Genomic DNA, 17,127 nt, shown 5'->3' with positions numbered 1-17,127 from the left:
AAGGAAATAACGATCATAAAAACGAGTAAACTCGTTGTTGGCGTTATTAGATTGGCGGGCAATAACGAGTAAACTCGTTTTTGGCGCCCCAAAAACTGGCCATTTTAGTTTTAGTTTTTTAAGGACTGCATACTTTCTTTGCAAACCAAAATACTATACTTGATGTGGTGGGCGCTAACGTTACATTTGAATTATGTGTTTGTTCCTAATGTGTGCTCAGTATATTGCGGTATGTGATGATGACACAAGGGTAATAATTATTTCTATTTTCAGGCTGTATAGGTGCCGATACAGCCTGAAGATACAAATAATTATGACCCTCGTGTCATCATCACATACCGCAATATACTGAGCACACATTAGAAACAAACACATAATTCAAATGTAACGTTAGCGCTCACCACATCAAGTACGTCTACACAACATATAAGTTGTGGTCGGAAATAATGGAATAGATTTACCAACAAAAAAGGTGTTTAGCCTGCTCATACCTTTGGTAGATGTGCGTTCTAGATGTGCCACCAGCATGGCTGCCTCTTCCCCCTCTAGTTGGAGGAGACTGGTTTGCTGAGCCTGGATCACTTGGATGGCCTTCACCTCTTCTACTTTAGCCGCGAGTTCAGCTTCCCTCCGCCTGCTTGACGCCTTGGAACGTTGAGAGTGAATTGTTTCAGTATTTGTGTGTCCATATACAGACCTGTACTCCTCTTTGTTCAGAGCTATTCTCACCCTATCCTTCTCAAGTCTTTCATTAAAATCTTCTTCTTTTGTTTCCAGCTGTCTACGCACAAGCTTTTGGGTGTCTGTCCATTTTATTTGCGATCTCGGGAGTTGTGGCATGGTTACGTAAAATGGACTCATACAAGCTTCTTACTAGGTCACGCCTTGCTTGAATGTCTTGTTTTAGTCTATCAAGTTCTTCTGCCGGACAGAAGGTTCTCAGTTTCCCTCTGGCTTCCTTTGCTATCTTCTTCCACTTGTGATAAGCTTTGTTAAAAGCTTTCTCATTCTTCTTATCCTCCACCTCACGATTCTCCTTTCCTTTCTCTGTTAGAGTTCTTTGGCGAGCACCTGTCCTGTTCTGTTCCAACTCTAAGAGGTTGCCAGCATCGTCTTCTTGGGCCGACATTGTGCTTGATCACACAAATTTAAAATGTCAATAAATAGATGGTATTTAAGAGTTCCACTTGCTGGGATGGATACCAGACAGCACAGGGTTATTAAATATACAGGAGTTGCCACACGTCCGTGGTATTGCTGGGATGGATACCAGACAGCATGGGGTTAATTAGATATACAGGAGTTGCCACACGTCCGTGGTATTGCTGGGATGGATACCAGACAGCATAGTAATTAAATCAGAAGGTTCATTCTTCCTTCTCATCATACATGTATCTTCTTCAGAATAAGGTCTTCATCATACATGTATTTTCTTCAGAGTAAGGTCTTCATCATACATGTATCTTCTTCAGAGTAAGGTCTTCATCATACATGTATTTTCTTCAGAATAAGGTCTTCATCATACATGTATTTTCTTCAGAATAAGGTCTTCATAATACATGTATTTTCTTCAGAGTAAGGTCGTCATCATACATGTATCTTCTTCAGAATAAGGTCGTCATAATACATGTATTTTCTTCAGAGTAAGGTCTTCATCATACATGTATCTTCTTCAGAGTAAGGTCTTCATCATACATGTATTTTCTTCAGAGTAAGGTCTGCATTGTACATTTATCCACTTCAGAATAAGGTCTTCATAATACATCCATCCTCTTCAGAACATCTATCCTCTTCAGAGTAAGGTCTACATCATACATTTATCCACTTCAGAATAAGGTCTTCATAATACATTTATCCTCTTCAGAGTATGGATTTACTCACATTTGACCCTCTTCAGAGTATGGTTTACTCACTGTTGATCCTCTTCAGAGTATGGTTTACTCACTGTTGATCCTCTTCAGAGTATGGTTTACTCACTGTTGGGTAAGTTTTCACTTACTGGTGGTTAAGTTTTCACTGTAACTGCCAAGACAGCCCTCATTGCGGTCACAGAGGCACTTCACTTAGCAAAAGCGAAAGGCCTCTCCTCTGTCCTGATTCTCCTAGATCTATCTGCAGCCTTCGACACAGTCAACCACCAGATCCTCCTTGCGGCCCTCGCAGGAATGGGAGTGGCTGGCTCTGCGCTGACATGGCTGTCATCATACCTCAATGACCGCTCCTACCAAGTGTCATGGAGAGGGACCCTGTCGGCCACCCGCCCCCTGCGGACTGGTGTCCCCCAGGGCTCGCTTTTAGGACCCCTTCTCTTCTCCCTCTACACTAAATCACTGGGTAACATTATCACGTCTCATGGCTTCTCCTACCATTGTTATGCCGACGATACTCAACTCTTCCTCTCCTTCCCTCCCTCAGATATCCACGTCTCTGAGCGGATCTCGGCCTGTCTGTCCGACATCTCCGCCTGGATGACGTCCAACCACCTCAAACTGAACCTAAGCAAAACAGAATTGCTCCACCTGCCGGCCAAATCCTCCCCCCTAACCGACCTTTCAATCACAGTCGAGAATGCAGCTGTGACTGCGTCCCCGACCGCCAAGAACCTTGGTGTTGTCCTCGACGACCAGTTGAACTTCTCTGCTCACATCGCAGCGACGACCAGAACCTGCCGATTCCTCCTGAGCAACGTCAGAAGGATCCGCCCCTTCCTGACAAAAGAAGCCACCCAACTCCTCGTCCAATCAACAGTCATCTCCCGCCTCGACTACTGCAATGCACTGCTCGCTGGCCTCCCGGCCACTGCCACTAAGCCTCTTCAACTCATTCAGAACGCAGCGGCCCGCCTGATCTCAAACCTACCAAAGTCGGCCCATGTCACCCCACTTCTTAGGGACCTGCACTGGCTCCCCATTGCTGCACGAATCCGCTTCAAGGCCCTCGACCTAGCATACTGTGCGGCAAAGGGAACCGCTCCCGCCTACCTCCGGTCAATGGTCTCTAACTACACACCCTCAAGACCCCTACGCTCTGCATCTTCTGGCCGCCTCAGACCTACTCCTATCCAAGCTCCGGGAGGGTCATCAAAGAGAAGTCGCCTATTCTCAGTCCTTGCCCCACAATGGTGGAATGAACTACCCACCCCAGTTAGGACAGCCGAATCACGTCCAATCTTTCGCCGTCGACTAAAGACGCACTTCTTCAACCATTATCTGAAAAAAAAAAAACTATAAAAAAAAAAATCTAACCCTAACTAACCGTACTGTCATGCACTTGTCCTAATAAACTAACCTAGACTGTAGCACTCAACACTTTGATGAACATTGTTGCTCAGCTGATAGAGTTGTGCCCTTCCTGATGGCTTGTCGTACAGAACTTGTAAGTCGCTTTGGATAAAAGCGTCAGCTAAATGACTAAATGTAAATGTAATGTAAACTGCCCCCCGGCATGGTGATGAAATAAAGATGCGGTTATGTTTCGTACAGGTGCTTTTATTCATTTTCTCTTTTCTTTTGCATTTTAGCATAGCAGCACTGTAGCTTTTCTTTTGCAGTCGTCGTTGCACCGTGGTTGTACAGGTTGTGACGGTTGCACCGTTTGCACCGTGAAAACTATGACAGTCAAAACACAAACATACACAATTAGTTATATTGTTCACAGAACCACAACAAAGCACATAATGCGTTCAAACAAACATTTTAATTGAATGATATCAAGGGTGAACTCGTCTTCCATAATAAAAGGGCATTTAGGGAAACTAATAATAATAAGTAACGTTACTTGTTCGGCAGCAGGTGCTCTTGATTAGAACCGAATCAGTCAGTGCACCACTTTACATGTCTACAACACGCAAAATATAGACCTTCAATAATAATAATACATTTTAGTGTTCAACGTACCTTATTCCGCTTTACCAAGGGGTGTTAATTACTGAAGTAAGGTCCTTGTACTCTATATAGTTTGCTGTCTGCTCCGACGTTGTCTCTGGGTTACTTCCTGTATTAGTTACAGGTCTCCTTTAGAACAAACAGGATGCTGTGACCTTTATACTATAGAAAAGACAAGCTCTGCCCCCATGTGGACACTAAAGGAAAATGCACAAGCGGCAACTGAAATATTAACCCAGGGTTTCTTAAATAGAAAGCTTAATATTCTGAGCTAATAAAGAAAAGTTGATCATCTATGTGTGACCAATGTAAATGAAAGCTTACTGATAATAAAGATGATAGGCATCTTGACCCTTGGCGGTCAGTTACAGTGTTACTACACATTAAACAACATTATTTAATGATGAACAAATCAAGTACAAACAATGTTGATAATGAGTTATAAATAATGTAGAACTAATTTGTAAATGTTATACAAATATAGTTATAAATGATTTAATAATTTACGAATGTATATAAATGATTTGTTCATGATTAGTTCATTATCTACAAATACCTTTATAAATGTCTTATAACTGAGTTATTATGAAGTGTTACCAAATACTGTTATATAATACTGTCTTATAATGCTAGATGTTGTCTTTAGTCTTTCAACTATAGACCACTGCACTTCCGCGTTACATTGAAATCGGGGGGGAGATAGCGGGGGGAGCAAATGAATGAATGTGGATGAGAGCCTTGATGTAAGTGGTTGCTTGCAGCTACGGCTGTGGGGGTGCTAGAGACATGATCGAATAGACTTTTATGCGCCTGAGTCTCCTGAACACGGCGCGACCCACTCCAAATCGATCAGAACTAAATCGGCCGAGCTCTAGTCCCTTTTTCAGCACCTACTCCCCATACGCATGCGCAGATTGCCAACGGAGTCTGAACGGCGCGAGACGACGCGCTAATGAATGTTGAATGTTCCATCAGAGGGGGGAGCTTGTATAGACCACTGCACTTAAATATAAACATTAGTCTACCTGGAGACTCAATGAGGTAGTTGTAGATGTCGTCATAAGACGAGTCTGGCCTTTGAGTGGGATCATTTTTCCATTATCCTGTTCGGTTGAAAGGACACCGGCCACCGAAGCAGGCACAAGCTCCCCCCTCTGATGGAACATTCAACATTGATTTGCGCGTCGTCTCGCGCCGTTCAGACTCTGTTGGCAATCTGCACATGCGTATGGCGAGTAGGTGCTGAAAAAGGGACTAGAGCTCGGCCAATTTAGTTCTGATCGATTTGGAGTGGGTCGCGCCTTGTTCAGGAGACTCGGGCGCATACAAGTCTATTCGATCATGTCTCTAGCACCCACACAGCCGTAGCTGCAACCACTTACATCAAGGCTCTCATCCACATTCATTCATTTGCTCCCCCCGCTATCTCCTCCCCGATTTCAGAATCCCGGAAGTGTTGCGGTGGTCTATAGCTTTTCCTAAACCACAGTTGAATCCTTGAGAGGAAAGTACTCAACCTCTACTGTCTTTAACTATAAATGTACACAACACTCCCAACTTACCATCTTTAGATAATCAGGTTTAAAAACATCATGTGAAAACTCAAATGGACTTATAGTTTTTCGTCTGAAGGATTCATTGAAGTACTGAAGCGTTCATAGCATAACTTGAGGCCTATATCCTAGAGGCCTGTATCCTCGTACAACAAGCAAGCGGCATGATACATGTTGTGTCCCTCCTCTAGTCTGGAAGGGGTTCCCTTCCTGATGCGGGACAACACCTTGATGAGGACCACAGACGTCAGCAAGGTCCTTCCAGCCAGGCAGGACGACGACGCCTCCTTCTTCAACTGGACAGAGATTCGCTCTCTAAACGCGGGCCAGTGGTTTTTGGAGGTACTTTACGTAACTCACTTCATATTACACGCTTAGGGCTGGGAGGTAGCCTACAGTATACCAAATATGAAGGTATACCGTCATGGATCCATACAAAGGTATGGATTTTTACTATCCATGATGACTACAGTCATCAACAATGTATATAACGTTATATTGTATAAAAATATCGAATATATACTATATTCTTCAATTAATCCCACCAAAAATTCTTTCAGCAGTATTAAAAACGGTAAAAGAAAATGGACCATTTTGAATAATAATAATAAACTTAATTTGTATAGCACCTTTCATACAATAATTGCAGCCCAAAGTGCTTCACAGCAGTGAAGAGAAAAATGTCATAATTATAGACGGGCATAAAATGAACAGATAATTGATATTAAAACAGTGCAGTGCAATAAAATAGTTCCCATCTATAGTACAGAATCACAGTCTCAGAGGCTACTGTGAATAGGTACGTTTTTAGCTTGCTTTTGAAGATATTTAGTGATCTAGCCTCCCTAATGTCCATAGGTAGGGTGTTCCATAGCTTTGGTGCGTAATTCGATTTTCTTTTGGCTGTGGTTGGGAACCTTCAATAAACTAGTGGATGATTGTAATGTTCTTGGGGCCACATAATTGACAAGAGAAGATTCTAAATGTTACCGGAAGCCAGTGCAGAGTAGCTAATACTGGACTGATAGAGGTATCTCTAGCTGCAGAGTTCTGAATGAGTCTTTTCGTGTTTAATAAATTTTTCTCAGGAGGCTGCTAAGGAGTACATTACAGTAGTCAAGTCAGCTTGAGATAATGGCCTGGTCCTTTGGATTTATAAATGGCCATACTTTAGCTATGTTTCTAATGTGACAATTGTATTGCAACATAAGTACATAAGAATTTTGTCATAGCACCTAGTAATTTGATAAAATAAATGATAAAAAAATGAAATACCGCTATACTGTATCATCAAAATTATAAAAAATAGTTTTTGCCATATTGCCTGCCCTATAACCTCTCATCAGACCCCCTGCCATTATCTCATCTGTGTTTAATCAGAGATCATTTTAACCCTTTCACTACTGCACTAAAGGTTAACCCCTTCACTGCGACAATACAGAAGGTTAACCCTTTCACTGCCACACAGCAAATGTGTTTTTGTGTTCTCAAACTGTGCCTATTTTCCCAGAGAAAGCTTCATTACCCCTTTCAATACCACACTACAGACGGTTAACCCTTTCACAACCACACTACAGAAGGTTAACACTTTGTTAATGAGGATGAATTTTTCTCTGGGAAAATAGGCAAAGTTTGAGAACACAAAAACCCAATTTTCCATAAAATGTAATGGGTAGCATTTAACAGATATGTATACATGGTATTAGTGATGTGGGGAATCGCCCTCCACAATGGGAGCTGTACATCCTGGGAGTTACCAAAGGATGGTATGTAACACCCACAAAACACCATGAGAACAAACACCATCACTATGCACCGGCAACTCTCATGGTTAACGGTAGAGAATAGGCTGGTTTTCAACACAGTTATATTTTTCAGGAACACTGTCTTTTCGTCTCAACCTGTTTTCTTATACAAACAAATTGTCAAATGCAGTCAGGTTCATTCTTATTTTACTAGGTCAGCTGATGATGGACAGATTATGTTACCACGTCCAAAATCAAATGCTTTAAAGAGGACTGTTGTTTATCGTGCCATCAATCATTGGAATAACTGCCCACTGAACATAAGTAAATTGAATAGTAAAGTGTCTTTCAAATACCACCTGAGAATGCACTACTTAAATATGTGAGCAAAATATTCTGATGTTGATAATTATGTCTACAATGTTTTACTGTTTTTAGACAATGTTACAATGTTTTTAGATAATGATGTCTACAATGTTTTACTGTTTTTAGATTATCATTGTTAATTGTGATTGTCATATGTATCTCATGTTGTTATGTTTTGTGTTTTCTGTTGTCTTTCTATGTGGACCCCAGGAAGACTAGCTCGCCACTTAGGTGACAGCTAATGGGGATCCTTTTAAACAATAAACAATAAACACAAGTGCTTACCGCAAAACAAATAGAACCCCATATCCCCCCCCCCCCAACCAAACACTATCTTATTCAAAGTGTTTTTAAAATCTCAATTTCTCCTCTACCTCCAGAGCGATCCCTACTGGACAGCCACGACCCTGACGGGGAGGGATCGCAAGAGGATAGGGAATCAGACCGTGTGTAGCCTGACAGAGATGCTGCGTATGGCAGCCAGGACCAACCGCTCGGTGCTGCTCAACATCCGCAGGCCTCCCCCAGACCACCCGCGCTATCGCACCTGGTTCATGGACACGCTGTGGGCTGTGCAGAGGACGGGCATCTCCCAGGAGAGGGTGAGGAGGACTATTCAGGTGAACGATCTCATGCGTGAGATTAGAGTTTTTAAGAGCTGAACATTCTAATGATGATTTAACAATGGCAACAACGGTCACTGAAAACTATGGAGGTATAGAATTCTCGAAAAACATTCCAAAAAACTTGCACCTGAAATCCCTCAATAACGTGATGTGAAACAATTGCATCCTTTCCTGAAGATCATATTGATTGATTTGATTTATTTATTTTATTTTACAATATATAAATAACATGTGACAGAAGCACAGTCTGGAATACTGGCAAGGATGGACACAAAAAAGCTCAGAGCCTATTTCCATTGTGGTCCTTGTAGGGGGGTAGGGGAACGAAGTCTTCAGACATGTATCATACAGACGTCGTAAAGACACATGACATCACATCACATCACATAGACACATAAAAACATGTAAAAGTGGTGTGACATCATCATGTTAACCTATACAGGTAAGACAGGTAAGATGTTATTTTAACCTATACAGTTGCACAGGTAAGATGTGACATTACTTTAACCTATACAGTTGCACAGGTAAGATGTGACATTACTTCAACCTATACAGTTGCACAGGTAAGATGTGATATTATTTTAACCTATACAGTTATACAGGTAAGATGTGACATTACTTTAACCTATACAGTTGCACAGGTAAGATGTGACATTACTTTAACCTATACAGTTGCACAGGTAAGACGTGATATTATTTTAACCTATACAGTTGCACAGGTAAGATGTGACATTACTTTAACCTATACAGTTGTACAGGTAAGATGTGACATTACTTTAACCTATCCAGTTGTACAGGTAAGATGTGACATTACTTTAAGCTATATAGTTGTACAGCTAAGATGTGACATTACTTTAAGCTATATAGTTGCACAGTTAAGATGTGACATTACTTTAACCTAATATAGTTGTACAGGTACGATGTGACATTACCTTAAGCTATATAGTTGCACAGCTAAGATGTGACATTACTTTAACCTATATAGTTGTACAAGTAAGATGTGACATTACTTTAACCTATATAGTTGTACAGGTAAGATGCAGACAGGAGAACAGCTGTTTTCAGTCTCGACACCGAGAGGAAGAGGATCACAAATGGCTAATAATATGGTGTATATTCTACTTTACGATTGGGTTAAAGCTGCAATAACTATTTTGACCAGTAGGTGACTTGCCACTATATACAAACCTTGTCATCATGTATAAATCCCTTGCTGGCGCAGTCTTGTTGTAGCTAGGAAATTTGCTGAAAAGAATAGTTTTTTTTGTGTGCATGAATTATAGATTTCAATTACAATACATACAGCTTTATCTTGGGCATTTCCTGGCTGTTAAACAAGGTATGTAAATACTTTGCCTACAATATTGATGTAATCACAAGATTGGCTGAAAAGGAATAACGTTTTAAATGCATAGATTTATAAAGTTGGCGGGGTTAAAGCACGGGCCGGGTTTTGTCAACAAAGAAAAGAAAAGTAATGTTGGAATAACAACAGACCGGCTGCTGGTAGCGCGGGTTGACAGAGTAGGACCAAGAAGTTTTGAAAAATGTGAAAAGTAAGATATTCCTTTATTGATCCCCTTGGGGAAATTCAGGCATCATAGCAGCATGGGGGGGAGGGGGGGGGTACAGGTAGTAGGGGTAGGGGGTACAGGTAGTACTGTCAGAAAATGGTTATTGCAGCTTTAAGAACATTCCAAAAAGCCTATTTTTCATCAACTGGTCATACTCTTCACATTTATGAATACCATTCTATCTTTTGAAGGCCACCCTCTGTATAATATATTTGATGCTCTATGAAGCTCATTTAGGGATTGTTGATGGCTCGATGCTCTACTGAGCGATTGAGAAGGTCCTTTGTTCCTGCTGCAGTAAACATTTATTACAAACGCCACTAGCTCTGTGTTGAGAGGCTCTCTTCTTTTTACTGTGTTATGTAACTTGTACTGTATGTAATTGTTTCTTGTTTGTGTATTTGTATTCGCTCTGGTGGCAAACCATGTTTCCCCTCGGCATTAAGAATAAACCATACCATACCATGGTAAAGATTAGGGCTTTAAGCAACATACTACAATTATAACCCACAGGTTATGTGATTCCCTTAGGTGACTTGGACCCCTGATACGGACAGGGGGAGGGTTCGTGGGCTGCAGCAGACGACCAATGAGAAGCTGTCGATGAAGGAGATGAGACAGAGGGGCATCACTAGCCTCACTCTCCATTACAGCAAGGCCAGCCACAAAGACATACAGTAAGTCAAATCAAATGTATTTGTAAGGCCCGACAACACACGTTAATGTCCCCATGGGCCGGACACGTCTTCTTTAAACAAGTCAATAAGAAACATCACAATAAATAGAGAACAAAGCAAAAACACCATGAAGTCCAGAACATTTTAAATAAATGAATGCAACACTCTCAGACATACCCCACGTGAAGGTAAGGAAAAACTCACTAGAACCTAGCAATATGAAAAAATGCACCACAGGCAATGTGGAGGAAAGAAACCTTAGAAGGGCCGTTCAAGGGGGGATCTCCCTTCTTAGATGTCGGTGATAGTAGTGTTGCAATAAAACAAATCCCATTTTTGACTGACTTTAGAAAGTCTGGACACCAAAAATGAAATGCAAATTTGATCCAAACCACGTTTGGATTTCTAGAGATGCGTTTCATGATGCATTTGGTCTGTCTGCGTGTGACCGAATGGTAAATAGAGGTGATAGCATTCGGGTGCACTAGTTGGCTCAGAAAGTCAGGACCAATCGGATGCAAGGCAGCAGATTCAGACAGATTATTCAAACATTTCTTTGTTGAGCAATTTTTTGGAATCCCAGCATGTCAACATCATATTTCTGATGATGTCTCGTGGTTTCATGTCCATAATAAAGTATGTTTGAACCACAGAAGGTGAAGAGTCAGTGAAATGTTGCAACTCGTAAAGTTGGGTATCATGGAACTTGCCCGAGTTTACCACTGGTATTTACCACTTGGTTAGTTTACCACTGGTATACTATTTACCACTTGGTTAGTTTACCACTGGTATTTACCACTTGGTTAGTTTACCACTTGGTTAGTGTTCTGAAGGTCCAGATTAATACCTAAAGTCCACGTTTATTATTTTCTATATATATATATTGTTTTATTTATATAAGATATATATTTACTGTAGACCTGATAGTGTTTTATTGTTCGCCTGTATGCTCCTTGTATCGCGCGCATACAACGCACACCCATTGGAACAGAGAAAGTTACCGTTAGTTATGTATAGCCACTCACCACATATTGAACGGATAGTTGGAGAATAAAAGTGAGGAGAGAGGTGTTTTGCTACAGCGCTGTGGTGGCAACGTTAGTGCCGTTATTACTATTAGTTGGAAACGGTGTTGTGGTGTCGCCAAGGGAGAGGAGGAGTACCATACTCCTGTATCGATCTGCCGACGGCGACGGGCAAAGGATAACTGAGACAGAAGAGACGTTTAGACTGAGTTCGGTTGCGGTTGAACTCATATAGCAACCAACAGACTGTTTGCTAGTTAGTAGGGATGCCCCGATCAAGTTTTTTGCCACCGATACCAATCACCGATCGTCTTGAGCCATATCGGCCGATACCGATATCGATATAGATCGTTTTGGTATAAACATTTAATTTAATTTTTATATAATTTTTTTAATTTGTATAAAAAATATATATTATATAATCATACTTTGTATTTAATTTTTTTATTATTTTTTAAACAAACATATAAACAAACATGACAACACACGATAAGATATACAAGCATTAATTGTCAGGGCACATCCAATGAGATCACATTTTAGTTAGTTGTCTTATATAAGATATACCCCTAATACCTGTTATCTAAAAAACCTACACACATATGCTCCAGCTCGAACCCCCCCCTCCCGGACCCCACCTTGAGAAGTACCTCCACTATCCCTCGCACCTAACCAGACACTACCATTATAAGCTAGCTTTTATTCTCTCCACCACTTCTAACCACATTGACATTTTGGATTCATTGAGACCCAGAATTCTTGCTGTAGATATGTCATGGTAAATTACATCGAGATATGTAAGAAACCAAACTTTACGGCACATTTTTTCCGGTTGAAACCAGCGTGATGCGATCAGCTTTTTAGCTACTGTGATACCCGATAAAACCAATCTCTTTAGCTGTGGATTCACTGCAAACTCAAAAACATCATTCAATAGTAATACCGAGGGGTGTACAGGTATATTCCAAGATACGAGTTTTGATATTTGTTGGGTCACATCTTTCCAGAATGCCTTAACTGGTGAGCAGTCCCAATACATGTGCATAAATGTCCCTTCGTCCCCATTTGTACATTGGGAGCATTTGGAGTCTTGTTTAAGCCCCATTCGGCACAGTCTTATAGGAGTCAAGTATGTCCTGTGAATATAGTTAAGATTGATTTGTTGATGATCCGGGTTCCTTGATGTAAGTCGGACATTTGCCCAGGCTCCTTGCCAATCAAAGTCATTTTCCAGGTCTGGTATATCCCTCCTCCAGACAGAGTCTAGTTGGAGGGTTTCATACGAGGACGTTAGTAATTGATGATAAAATTCTGAAACAAAACCTCTCGATGTCTCTCTTTCATAGAAGAATTTGTGGTATCTGTGGTGTTCAATTGGTCTGTCTAATGGAACACTAATGGAACACCTCCAATGTAGATTACCCAGTATGGTTGTCAATATCCCAGTGTACCCAACCCCCCCCCCCCCACCCAACCTCCTCCAATGTACAGTTTCTACGTCAAATGTATATACTCCCTTTTCCTGACTCCTTCTGTATCACAAACAGTACTGTATTTGCAAATCTGGTATGTCATAAATGTATAGATGTAGCAGTACTGACTATCTGTATGTCATGTATGTCATATATGTCCAGATGAATTGAAAATGGGGGACCCTGATGTAAACAAGACGAAAGTCTTTCTCTGGTCTGCATCCCCTTAACAATTGTGTGTATTGAGCTGTACTGTATTGTACCCATTCTGCAATCTGTTAATAAAGTTTTCAATCAATCAATCAATCAAGACTTCAAACATAGCTCTAACTGTTTGTAAAAAAGCCATGTGGACTTGGTGAGATTAAATTTTTTGCGTATTTCTTTATCACTACAAAAACCCTGTTTGTTAAAAACATCCCCTAATGAGTGTATGCCTTGCTCTTCCCATATAGGGAATCTTATAGGTCGTTTTCCAATTAAGAGTGCATTGTTATTGAATAAGGGAGTATGATTGTGCCATTTTTGTGGGTTAGGATTTTTTTTTTGTGATTCACGCCATATCCGGATCGCATGAGTAATTATGGGGCCAAATTTTCGTTCACAGTGCTTGATTGGTAGTTTAGTGTATGCTATGTCCTTCAGTCTATGTGGGGCTACTATGTTTTCTTCTAATTTTCTCCAGGATACTAATGCTTGGGGGTCAAACCATGTTGTCAATGGACTTAATGTGTACGCCTTAAAATATAGGAATAAATCTGGAAATGCCATGCCACCATCTGCTTTATTTCTCTGTGCGGTGGATCTTTTTATACGTGGTGGTTTGTTATTCCAAATAAATTTGTATGTGGAGGAGTGTAATCTTTTCCAGTAACCCTCTGGAGGGGGTAACGGTAGCATTGAACTGAAGAAGTTGATTCTAGGTAGTACATCCATCTTAACTATTGATATCCGTGCTTGTACTGTGTTTTTAAGTTTTGCCCATCTATCAAGGTCGTCTTTGATTTTGTTTTGGATTTTTGTGTAGTTGTGCTTCACCGTTATGGTGGGGAATATTTCCACTCCCAAGCATCTGAAATGTTTTACCATCGGTATCTCTCCTGGGAGGGTTGTATCTTTTTTTGCAGGGGTGTTAAGTGGAAGGAAAGCCGACTTCGGCCAATTTATCTTAAATCCCGATAAATCACCAAAGTCCTCAATCAACTTGAGCAGATGAGGCAATGTGGTGTTGGGGTTTTGCATGAACAATATTACATCGTCCGCATATAAACTAATCTTTTGTTGTGTGCCCTTGATTACAATTGGTTCTATGGATTGGGATTGTCTTATATATTGTGCTAAAGGCTCTAATGATAGATTGAACAGTCCGGGACTAAGAGGACAACCCTGTCTGGCTGAGCGTGATACCGGAAAGATTTTGGAGATGATTGTGCCTGCTGTAATCATGGCCGATGGGTCTTTGTATAATACTTTAATCATATCGATGAATCCTTTTCCTAACCCCATCCTTTCTAGTACTGCCCATAGATACGACCATTCCAGCCTGTCAAAGGCTTTCATAGCATCCAGGGACAGCATCGCCTTAGGTATGGTGTCCTCCTTGTCGGCATCAAGTACGTGCAGTATTCGTCTTATGTTTTCAGTGATCAGGCGGCCTCCTATGAAGCCAGTTTGGTCCGGGTGAACTAAAGACGTCATATGCTTTTGTAATCTGATGGCTAATACCTTAGAGTACAGTTTGATATCGGTTCCGAGGAGGCTTAAAGGTCTAACTACCGCACTCGTTGGGGTCTTTGTCTTTTTTAAGGAGGACTGTTATGAGTGCAATATTGTCATTCTTATGGAAGTTCCCTTCCTTGACTGAGTATAAGATCATATTTAGTAATAAGGGGCCAATTATGTCCCAACAAGAAAGGTACATTTCTGATGGGAAACCGTCTATTCCAGGAGCCTTACCACTTTGCATTGCGCTTATGGCCTTCTTGAGTTCCTCTAGTGTGATCGGTGTTTCTAACTGTTTAGCGTCATCCTCTGAAAGTTTAGGGAGAATAATTTGATTAAGAAATGTGTCCATTTTGTTTTGATCGAAGGTCGTTTCTGATTTATATAAGTCGGAGTAGAATTCTTTGAATGTATCGTTTATTTTTACAGGATCTGTTACAAGTACTTGTTGTGCTCTAATGGTAGTTATATCTGCAAATTTTGCATTAATTCTTAATCGCATGGCTAATAGGTGGCTGGGTTTGGAACCATGGGAGTACTGCTGTTGTCTTGTGCTGCGTATTTGTATTTCCGATTGTTGTCTGTATATGGCATTGATCTCTATTTTTAGTACGTTAACTTGATTCTCTAGTCGAGTTGAGTTGTTGTATTTTAGAGAATTAAATAACGTTGCGTAAAGCGTTTCCAGCTCAGCCATTTTTTATGCATTGATTCTTGCGCATTTTGGAGGAAAAGCTATCCGTGAAATCTTTGATCTTTCCCTTTACCGACATCCATATTATTCTGGGGTCTTGCACCGAGTTTGCATTCTCCCATTGGAATACTATAAGAGCTTCTTTGAGTTGTGTAATGAATTCCTTGTTATTAAGCAGCAACGAGTTAAATCGCCATCTTGGGGCTCGGGAGGATAGTATACCAAATGTACCTTTAAGGAGTAAATAACAGTGATCTGATAGTGCGTTGGGTATCATTTCCACTTCATAATTATCAAATAGTCTCTGTGATGCAAAGACATAATCTATTCTGGATAGTGTATTATGTCTCGCAGATCGACAAGAGTACTTTCGGGTCGTGGGATTAAGTAACCGCCATAAGTCATTTACACCTGTAATCTTCGACCAATCCTTTAATGCCTTCGATGAGTTTTTTTGTTCGCTGGAAAAGGCGAGGTAAGATTTGTCCATCCTTGGGTTCCAGATGGCATTAAAATCCGCATTTATTATAAATGAGTAATCGGGAATGTCTAACATTGCATTGGTTAGTGTAGTGAAGAAATCTTCTTCGTACAAATTTGGGGCGTATACCGCTACCAACGCTATTTTCCTGTTCTTATGTTCAATCTTAGCTATAGTTATCCGACCTTCTACATCAGACCATACTCCCTTTAGTACAATATTCAACTTACGTTTAACGACTATGGCTACACCCCGAGTTCTCGTACCAATAGAAGAGTGACTAATATTATGGTATGTGTTGTCCGCTAATTTATCTATGTCTTTCTCTAGAATGTGCGTTTCGCTTAGCAGAGCAATGTCCACATGTTCTTTTTTCATCCGTGTGAGCACGCTTTTGCGTTTGAGTTGGTTATTTATTCCCCCGGTGTTCCATATCATTATATTCAAACTAGCCATAATCTATACATGTTGTATTGTAATTTTTGGTAATGCTTCTAGAGTGCGAGGCAGTAATAGATATACTTCCCACTAGTGAGGTCCCGTTGAGAGCCGAGCTTAAAAACATACATATATACAAATAAAAATCCCCTACCCTTCCCTCCCACCGAGAGTCGTACAGGATTGTGTTCCATGAACACAACCTTTGCGTATGACTCCCTCCCTTGCACCACCGGATATCCCAGAATGATCCAATTATCCTTAACATTCCTATGTATACCATAGGATCTAACACTCTAAATTCTACCATAAGTAGAATGTCAACTGTGGCTTGGCCACTTTCCCGTAAAATAAAAATTTAAATAAGATAAAACTAAAAATAAATCATGCCCTAATCACTTACATTTTATATGAACTTGTGTAATTTATAGTAACCCATGAATAATATGGAGGTATTGAACTGAAGAGAGAGCCTCAATAAATCAGAGAAAACGGATGAAAAAAAAACAAGTAAAAGGAAGAGAACATTAACTTAGATCTTAAAAGAGCATTGCTATGCTTAAACATCTAAAGTATAAATTGGAGAAGTAGTAGAAATATTTCCAATTAATAAAAAACTGTTTTTAAATACGTATATGCAGCATTTCCCCTGACCGGGGTGGGCGATGATCGTTGTGTAGAATGATCTTTCAGGCGGCCGCTGCTATGATGGTTCTGTGGTTCTGCATATAGACGCTGTTGATTATTCCCCCTAGGGGCTTCTGGTAGAGTGACTGACCACGTATTGCTGTTATTCCAGAATGTTCCCTATATCAAAGAATGCTCTAGATGTTCTAGATTATTCCAATATGTCGTTTTTACATTGTTTGA

General features: G+C 40.6%; 1 protein-coding gene across 2 annotated transcripts in view; it reads left to right on the top strand.

Moving 5' to 3' along the window:
• The window catches only part of gdpd5a (glycerophosphodiester phosphodiesterase domain containing 5a), a 117,906-nt gene that overhangs the window by 75,049 nt on the left and 25,730 nt on the right, over window positions 1-17,127 (top strand). Inside the window, exons 10-12 of one of the 2 annotated variants that reach the window (XM_084320141.1) lie at window positions 5,629-5,779; window positions 7,929-8,150; window positions 10,280-10,425. In XM_084320141.1, the coding sequence (XP_084176267.1) occupies window positions 5,629-5,779; window positions 7,929-8,150; window positions 10,280-10,425 (519 nt within the window). Of the gene's footprint in view, window positions 1-5,628; window positions 5,780-7,928; window positions 8,169-10,279; window positions 10,426-17,127 lie in introns of both variants that reach the window. The other variant, XM_084320140.1, reaches the window with a different exon arrangement.

Source organism: Notolepis coatsorum (genome assembly GCF_963971535.1).
Source record: "Notolepis coatsorum genome assembly, chromosome: 8".
NCBI lineage: Eukaryota > Metazoa > Chordata > Actinopteri > Aulopiformes > Paralepididae > Notolepis > Notolepis coatsorum.
This window is presented reverse-complemented; position numbering and strand designations above follow the sequence as displayed.